We start from the raw sequence: 9,463 nt of genomic DNA, 5'->3' as shown, positions 1-9,463 counted from the left end.
GTTAAAATACAAGTGTAACTGTTAAAATACGAGTGTAACTGTTAAAATACGAGTGTAACTGTTAAAATACGAGTGTAACTGTTAAAATACGAGTGTAACTGTTAAAATACGAGTGTAACTGTTAAAATACGAGTGTAACTGTTAAAATACAAGTGTAACTGTTAAAATACGAGTGTAACTGTTAAAATACAAGTGTAACTGTTAAAATACGAGTGTAACTGTTAAAATACAAGTGTAACTGTTAAAATACAAGTGTAACTGTTAAAATACAAGTGTAACTGTTAAAATACGAGTGTAACTGTTAAAATACAAGTGTAACTGTTAAAATACGAGTGTAACTGTTAAAATACGAGTGTAACTGTTAAAATACGAGTGTAACTGTTAAAATACGAGTGTAACTGTTAAAATACGAGTGTAACTGTTAAAATACGAGTGTAACTGTTAAAATACGAGTGTAACTGTTAAAATACAAGTGTAACTGTTAAAATACAAGTCTAACTGTTAAAATACAAGTGTAACTGTTAAAATACAAGTGTAACTGTTAAAATACGAGTGTAACTGTTAAAATACGAGTGTAACTGTTAAAATACAAGTGTAACTGTTAAAATACAAGTGTAACTGTTAAAATACGAGTGTAACTGTTAAAATACAAGTGTAACTGTTAAAATACGAGTGTAACTGTTAAAATACAAGTGTAACTGTTAAAATACAAGTGTAACTGTTAAAATACGAGTGTAACTGTTAAAATACAAGTGTAACTGTTAAAATACGAGTGTAACTGTTAAAATACAAGTGTAACTGTTAAAATACGAGTGTAACTGTTAAAATACAAGTGTAACTGTTAAAATACAAGTGTAACTGTTAAAATACAAGTGTAACTGTTAAAATACGAGTGTAACTGTTAAAATACAAGTGTAACTGTTAAAATACAAGTGTAACTGTTAAAATACAAGTGTAACTGTTAAAATACGAGTGTAACTGTTAAAATACAAGTGTAACTGTTAAAATACGAGTGTAACTGTTAAAATACGAGTGTAACTGTTAAAATACAAGTGTAACTGTTAAAATACGAGTGTAACTGTTAAAATACGAGTGTAACTGTTAAAATACAAGTGTAACTGTTAAAATACAAGTGTAACTGTTAAAATACGAGTGTAACTGTTAAAATACAAGTGTAACTGTTAAAATACGAGTGTAACTGTTAAAATACAAGTGTAACTGTTAAAATACAAGTGTAACTGTTAAAATACAAGTGTAACTGTTAAAATACGAGTGTAACTGTTAAAATACAAGTGTAACTGTTAAAATACGAGTGTAACTGTTAAAATACGAGTGTAACTGTTAAAATACGAGTGTAACTGTTAAAATACGAGTGTAACTGTTAAAATACAAGTGTAACTGTTAAAATACAAGTGTAACTGTTAAAATACAAGTGTAACTGTTAAAATACGAGTGTAACTGTTAAAATACGAGTGTAACTGTTAAAATACGAGTGTAACTGTTAAAATACGAGTGTAACTGTTAAAATACAAGTGTAACTGTTAAAATACAAGTGTAACTGTTAAAATACAAGTGTAACTGTTAAAATACGAGTGTAACTGTTAAAATACAAGTGTAACTGTTAAAATACGAGTGTAACTGTTAAAATACGAGTGTAACTGTTAAAATACGAGTGTAACTGTTAAAATACGAGTGTAACTGTTAAAATACAAGTGTAACTGTTAAAATACAAGTGTAACTGTTAAAATACAAGTGTAACTGTTAATTAAAATACAAGTGTAACTGTTAAAATACAAGTGTAACTGTTAAAATACGAGTGTAACTGTTAAAATACAAGTGTAACTGTTAAAATACAAGTGTAACTGTTAAAATACGAGTGTAACTGTTAAAATACAAGTGCAACTGTTAAAATACAAGTGTAACTGTTAAAATACAAGTGTAACTGTTAAAATACGAGTGTAACTGTTAAAATACAAGTGTAACTGTTAAAATACAAGTGTAACTGTTAAAATACGAGTGTAACTGTTAAAATACAAGTGTAACTGTTAAAATACGAGTGTAACTGTTAAAATACGAGTGTAACTGTTAAAATACGAGTGTAACTGTTAAAATACGAGTGTAACTGTTAAAATACAAGTGTAACTGTTAAAATACAAGTGTAACTGTTAAAATACAAGTGTAACTGTTAAAATACAAGTGTAACTGTTAAAATACGAGTGTAACTGTTAAAATACGAGTGTAACTGTTAAAATACGAGTGTAACTGTTAAAATACAAGTCTAACTGTTAAAATACAAGTGTAACTGTTAAAATACAAGTGTAACTGTTAAAATACAAGTGTAACTGTTAAAATACAAGTGTAACTGTTAAAATACAAGTGTAACTGTTAAAATACGAGTGTAACTGTTAAAATACGAGTGTAACTGTTAAAATACAAGTGTAACTGTTAAAATACAAGTCTAACTGTTAAAATACAAGTGTAACTGTTAAAATACAAGTGTAACTGTTAAAATACGAGTGTAACTGTTAAAATACGAGTGTAACTGTTAAAATACAAGTGTAACTGTTAAAATACAAGTGTAACTGTTAAAATACGAGTGTAACTGTTAAAATACAAGTGTAACTGTTAAAATACGAGTGTAACTGTTAAAATACAAGTGTAACTGTTAAAATACAAGTGTAACTGTTAAAATACGAGTGTAACTGTTAAAATACAAGTGTAACTGTTAAAATACGAGTGTAACTGTTAAAATACAAGTGTAACTGTTAAAATACGAGTGTAACTGTTAAAATACAAGTGTAACTGTTAAAATACAAGTGTAACTGTTAAAATACAAGTGTAACTGTTAAAATACGAGTGTAACTGTTAAAATACAAGTGTAACTGTTAAAATACAAGTGTAACTGTTAAAATACAAGTGTAACTGTTAAAATACGAGTGTAACTGTTAAAATACAAGTGTAACTGTTAAAATACGAGTGTAACTGTTAAAATACGAGTGTAACTGTTAAAATACAAGTGTAACTGTTAAAATACAAGTGTAACTGTTAAAATACGAGTGTAACTGTTAAAATACAAGTGTAACTGTTAAAATACAAGTGTAACTGTTAAAATACAAGTGTAACTGTTAAAATACAAGTGTAACTGTTAAAATACGAGTGTAACTGTTAAAATACAAGTGTAACTGTTAAAATACAAGTGTAACTGTTAAAATACAAGTGTAACTGTTAAAATACGAGTGTAACTGTTAAAATACAAGTGTAACTGTTAAAATACGAGTGTAACTGTTAAAATACGAGTGTAACTGTTAAAATACAAGTGTAACTGTTAAAATACGAGTGTAACTGTTAAAATACAAGTGTAACTGCTAAAATACAAGTGTAACTGTTAAAATACAAGTGTAACTGTTAAAATACGAGTGTAACTGTTAAAATACGAGTGTAACTGTTAAAATACGAGTGTAACTGTTAAAATACGAGTGTAACTGTTAAAATACAAGTGTAACTGTTAAAATACAAGTGTAACTGTTAAAATACAAGTGTAACTGTTAAAATACGAGTGTAACTGTTAAAATACAAGTGTAACTGTTAAAATACGAGTGTAACTGTTAAAATACGAGTGTAACTGTTAAAATACGAGTGTAACTGTTAAAATACGAGTGTAACTGTTAAAATACAAGTGTAACTGTTAAAATACAAGTGTAACTGTTAAAATAGAAGTGTAACTGTTAATTAAAATACAAGTGTAACTGTTAAAATACAAGTGTAACTGTTAAAATACGAGTGTAACTGTTAAAATACAAGTGTAACTGTTAAAATACAAGTGTAACTGTTAAAATACGAGTGTAACTGTTAAAATACAAGTGCAACTGTTAAAATACAAGTGTAACTGTTAAAATACAAGTGTAACTGTTAAAATACGAGTGTAACTGTTAAAATACAAGTGTAACTGTTAAAATACAAGTGTAACTGTTAAAATACGAGTGTAACTGTTAAAATACAAGTGTAACTGTTAAAATACGAGTGTAACTGTTAAAATACGAGTGTAACTGTTAAAATACGAGTGTAACTGTTAAAATACGAGTGTAACTGTTAAAATACAAGTGTAACTGTTAAAATACAAGTGTAACTGTTAAAATACAAGTGTAACTGTTAAAATACAAGTGTAACTGTTAAAATACGAGTGTAACTGTTAAAATACGAGTGTAACTGTTAAAATACGAGTGTAACTGTTAAAATACAAGTGTAACTGTTAAAATACAAGTGTAACTGTTAAAATACGAGTGTAACTGTTAAAATACGAGTGTAACTGTTAAAATACGAGTGTAACTGTTAAAATACAAGTGTAACTGTTAAAATACAAGTGTAACTGTTAAAATACAAGTGTAACTGTTAAAATACAAGTGTAACTGTTAAAATACAAGTGTAACTGTTAAAATACAAGTGTAACTGTTAAAATACAAGTGTAACTGTTAAAATACGAGTGTAACTGTTAAAATACAAGTGTAACTGTTAAAATACGAGTGTAACTGTTAAAATACAAGTGTAACTGTTAAAATACAAGTGTAACTGTTAAAATACAAGTGTAACTGTTAAAATACGAGTGTAACTGTTAAAATACAAGTGTAACTGTTAAAATACGAGTGTAACTGTTAAAATACAAGTGTAACTGTTAAAATACAAGTGTAACTGTTAAAATACAAGTGTAACTGTTAAAATACGAGTGTAACTGTTAAAATACAAGTGTAACTGTTAAAATACGAGTGTAACTGTTAAAATACGAGTGTAACTGTTAAAATACGAGTGTAACTGTTAAAATACGAGTGTAACTGTTAAAATACAAGTGTAACTGTTAAAATACGAGTGTAACTGTTAAAATACGAGTGTAACTGTTAAAATACAAGTGTAACTGTTAAAATACAAGTGTAACTGTTAAAATACAAGTGTAACTGTTAAAATACGAGTGTAACTGTTAAAATACAAGTGTAACTGTTAAAATACGAGTGTAACTGTTAAAATACAAGTGTAACTGTTAAAATACAAGTGTAACTGTTAAAATACGAGTGTAACTGTTAAAATACGAGTGTAACCGTTAGAAACGAGTGTAACCTGACAATTCTTCTTACAATAATAGAGCAGCTAGAGGCTTCAGACATATGTGATCAGCTGAAAAACTGTCTTCTTACCTCTTCTTACCTCTGTCATTACAGTCTCTCTCTCTCTCTCTCTCTCTCTCTCTCTTTCTCTCTCTCTATTTCTTTCTCTCTCTCTCTCTCTCTCTCTCTCTCTCTCTCTCTCTCTCTCTCTCTCTCTCTCTTTCTCTCTCTCTATTTCTTTCTCTCTCTCTCTCTCTCTCTCTCTCTCTCTCTCTCTTTCTCTCTCTCTCTCTCGCGCTTTCTCTCTCTCTCTCTCTCTCTCTCTCTCTCTCTCTCATCCCTATCTCCTGTCTGTAGTAGCAGTGCGCCATTTTACAACCTATGTGTTGTGATAATTGCGTTGTTTGCTCTATGATCTAGTTAGTTCATAGGCCTTGACACTGTGATATACAGGCCTAAGACCGAGACAATAAGAAGTCACAGTGGCAGAATAAATTCAACCGCACATGTTTCATCACAAAACCGGACAGGAACATCTGTCCAGTGAAGTCCACAAAGCATATTGCATGTACAGTAACAGACTTACCGCATGGTCAAGCAAGTTCATGTTTCTACTAAACAACTATTGGTTAAGAACATCGAAGAGTTAACGCAAGTTGCAAAGAAAACAGGAGCTGCCTCCACTATTCCAGCACCATTTACACTTCAACATCATCAAATCACCTCTGCTCAGTCTAATACAGTGACCACTAAAAAATACCAAAAATAATTAATCAATAATCAACATGAGCTAAATATGATGTGTCTTTCCATGGTTCTGATTTATGTCTGCGTGAGTGTGTGCAAGTTGAAAACGTGTGTTTACTCCCCCTACTTGTAGAGAAACACCAACACCATCCTCCTCTCTTTCTTGTTGCCAAAACTGTCTGTTTTCACTCTGTGATACAGTACACTCTTTTAGTTTTTGTTGTCCTAGGCTACCTGGCTAAAATGCTTACTCACTAGGCTAATTTCCTTTCATGGGCAACGATTTGCCAGCTGGTTAACATTAGTCTACTACATCTAGCTACATGTTGAACTTCTATCCTCTCAGGTCAGAGGCCATATTATGAATTCATGGTTGGATCAGAATCGCCACTATAATCATTGGCCAATATGGAGAATTAAGTAAAACCACAAGACCAAATTAAAATCTCCATCCATGGCTAATTTAGGAAAGGGACAATTTAAGCTATCTAGCTAGCTAGCCACCGGAGGACAACAACAACTAGATGCAACAATTACAGTTTTTTTTTCTGTTAATGGCGTTTGGCTTTTGATGTGATGTGATTGGTGTGAAGCCAAATTCAAACCGGCTTCCCTTGAAACAGTTTCTTGGTGCGCCAGGACCATTCACAGTTGAGTTCACTCAGTTTAGCTAAACGCTGGATTGGCTATTATTGTATATATTTTTTATCAAGGGAGGCCAAATGCTTGTTGGCTTCCCTTGCATTCAATGCTTCGGGCGACAACAATGTCTTGCTCGTTTTGATCAGACAGCATCAGATAGATGGGCTACACATACTGAGACAGGGCGGCACAGTTTCGCTCGCTCGGATGCTTACTCCGTTGAGACACATTCAGTCTCTTGAAAATTGAAGGACAATTATGAAACACAGAGAGACGAAATCTAACTTTTTTTCCTGTACATTTTTGGGGGAAGCCTGGCTTCCATTAGCACCCATAAATACATGCCACTGCCTGTCTGATATATATATTACACTACTGTCTCCTTAGCATTGATATACACCATGACTTTCCTCTGTTCTCAACCCATTCTCTCCCCGTCCCCATCTCTCCATTTCCGTCTATTCTCGTGGGGGACTTTAGTGACATGAATGACTACATTCCCCCATTATGTTTCAGGAAATGGAAATGACTGCTCTCACTGAGTCCCTCTGTGAGACAGCTCCTGTCAGTGGCAGTAGGACTGTCGATTCTAGTTGGTGGGCTATTAACCCCTGTGTGAGTCAGAATATAGGTAGCACAGCTGAGCTGTAGGGTGGTGGGCTGTAGTTAGTAGGACTATGGGCTTTAGGACTGTGTGGGGTGGCAGGTAGCCTAGCGGTTAAGAGCATTTGGGCCAGTAACAAAAAGGTTTCTGGTTCGAATACCTGAGCCGATTAGGTGAAAAATCTATCGATGTGTGTGTGTGCTAACTTTGTGTCTCTCCCGTCCAGTTAAGAAACCCCCAGTGATCACCACCCAGCCTGAGTCCATCACTGTGTTCGGTGCTGAAGACATCCTCCTGACCTGCGAAGCATCAGGGAACCCTCCTCCCGAGTTAGTTACCTAACACCAAACCCTTAGAAAAAAACTGCAGTTAATATAAAGTGCAGTGTGTTCCAATTACCACACTTCACTGCTATAACTACAGTAGAAATGTGATCTGTTTTTCTTAACTGTTTTGTAAGGAACATGACATGTAGTTTTTCAGACATCTAGAAATGTTCCATTAGAATTGCATGAGAGCACAGCTCCTCAGTCACAGGCTTGCATTCCAAATGACACACTATTACCTTTAAAGTGGACTACTTTTCACATGGGCACTGGTTTAGGGAATAGTGTGCTATTTGGGATGTATTCCCACTACTTATTGTAATGAACATGAGAGGAGACAGAGAGGTGGTTTTAAGTGCAGAAGGGCATACACAGGAGGAAGCAGGTAGCTGGGTCCAGGGGCAGGCAGAAGGTCATACACAGGAGGAAGCAGGTAGCTGGGTCCAGGGGCAGGCAGAAGGTCATACACAGGAGGAAGCAGGTAGATGAGTCCAGGGGCAGGCAGAAGGTCATACACAGGAGGAGGCAGGAAGCTGGGTCCAGGGGCAGGCAGAAGGTCATACACAGGAGGCGGCAGGTAGCTGGGTCCAGGGGCAGGCAGAAGGTCATACACAGGAGGAAGCAGGTAGCTGGGTCCAGGGGCAGGCAGAAGGTCATACACAGGAGGAAGCAGGTAGCTGGGTCCAGGGGCAGGCAGAAGGTCATACACAGGAGGAAGCAGGTAGATGAGTCCAGGGGCAGGCAGAAGGTCATACACAGGAGGAGGCAGGAAGCTGGGTCCAGGGGCAGGCAGAAGGTCATATACAGGAGGCGGCAGGTAGCTGGGTCCAGGGGCAGGCAGAAGGTCATACACAGGAGGAAGCAGGTAGATGAGTCCAGGGGCAGGCAGAAGGTCATACACAGGAGGAGGCAGGAAGCTGGGTCCAGGGGCAGGCAGAAGGTCATACACAGGAGGCGGCAGGTAGCTGGGTCCAGGGGCAGGCAGAAGGTCATACACAGGAGGAAGCAGGTAGATGAGTCCAGGGGCAGGCAGAAGGTCATACACAGGAGGAGGCAGGAAGCTGGGTCCAGGGGCAGGCAGAAGGTCATACACAGGAGGCGGCAGGTAGCTGGGTCCAGGGGCAGGCAGAAGGTCATACACAGGAGGAGGCAGGGTCCAGGGGCAGGCAGAAGGTCATACACAGGAGGAGGCAGGTAGCTGGGTCCAGGGGCAGGCAGAAGGTCATACACAGGAGGAGGCAGGGTCCAGGGGCAGGCAGAAGGTCATACACAGGAGGAGGCAGGTAGCTGGGTCCAGGGGCAGGCAGAAGGTCATACACAGGAGAAGGCAGGGTCCAGGGGCAGGCAGAAGGTCATACACAGGAGGCGGCAGGTAGCTGGGTCCAGGGGCAGGCAGAAGGTCATACACAGGAGGCGGCAGGTAGCTGGGTCCAGGGGCAGGCAGAAGGTCATACACAGGAGGAGGCAGGAAGCTGGGTCCAGGGGCAGGCAGAAGGTCATACACAGGAGGAGGCAGGGTCCAGGGGCAGGCAGAAGGTCATACACAGGAGGAGGCAGGTAGCTGGGTCCAGGGGCAGGCAGAAGGTCATACACAGGAGGAGGCAGGGTCCAGGGGCAGACAGAAGGTCATACACAGGAGGAGGCAGGGTCCAGGGGCAGGCAGAAGGTCATACACAGGAGGAGGCAGGGTCCAGGGGCAGGCAGAAGGTCATACACAGGAGGAGGCAGGGTCCAGGGGCAGGCAGAAGGTCATACACAGGAGGAGGCAGGAAGCTGGGTCCAGGGGCAGGCAGAAGGTCATACACAGGAGGCGGCAGGTAGCTGGGTCCAGGGGCAGGCAGAAGGTCATACACAGGAGGAGGCAGGGTCCAGGGGCAGGCAGAAGGTCATACACAGGAGGAGGCAGGTAGCTGGGTCCAGGGGCAGGCAGAAGGTCATACACAGGAGGAGGCAGGGTCCAGGGGCAGGCAGAAGGTCATACACAGGAGGAGGCAGGTAGCTGGGTCCAGGGGCAGGCAGAAGGTCATACACAGGAGGAGGCAGGGTCCAGG

At 37.8% G+C, this 9,463-nt stretch overlaps 1 protein-coding gene across 9 annotated transcripts in view; it reads left to right on the top strand.

The window, feature by feature from the left end:
* l1cama (L1 cell adhesion molecule, paralog a) overlaps positions 1 to 9,463 on the top strand; it is a 123,206-nt gene that overhangs the window by 68,117 nt on the left and 45,626 nt on the right. For all 9 annotated transcript variants that reach the window (XM_036988737.1, XM_036988735.1, XM_036988738.1 and 6 more), the window contains one exon: positions 7,313 to 7,415. In XM_036988737.1, the coding sequence (XP_036844632.1) occupies positions 7,313 to 7,415 (103 nt within the window). The remainder of the gene's footprint in view (positions 1 to 7,312; positions 7,416 to 9,463) is intronic.

Source organism: Oncorhynchus mykiss, chromosome 9 (assembly GCF_013265735.2).
Source record: "Oncorhynchus mykiss isolate Arlee chromosome 9, USDA_OmykA_1.1, whole genome shotgun sequence".
Taxonomy (NCBI): domain Eukaryota; kingdom Metazoa; phylum Chordata; class Actinopteri; order Salmoniformes; family Salmonidae; genus Oncorhynchus; species Oncorhynchus mykiss.
This window is presented reverse-complemented; position numbering and strand designations above follow the sequence as displayed.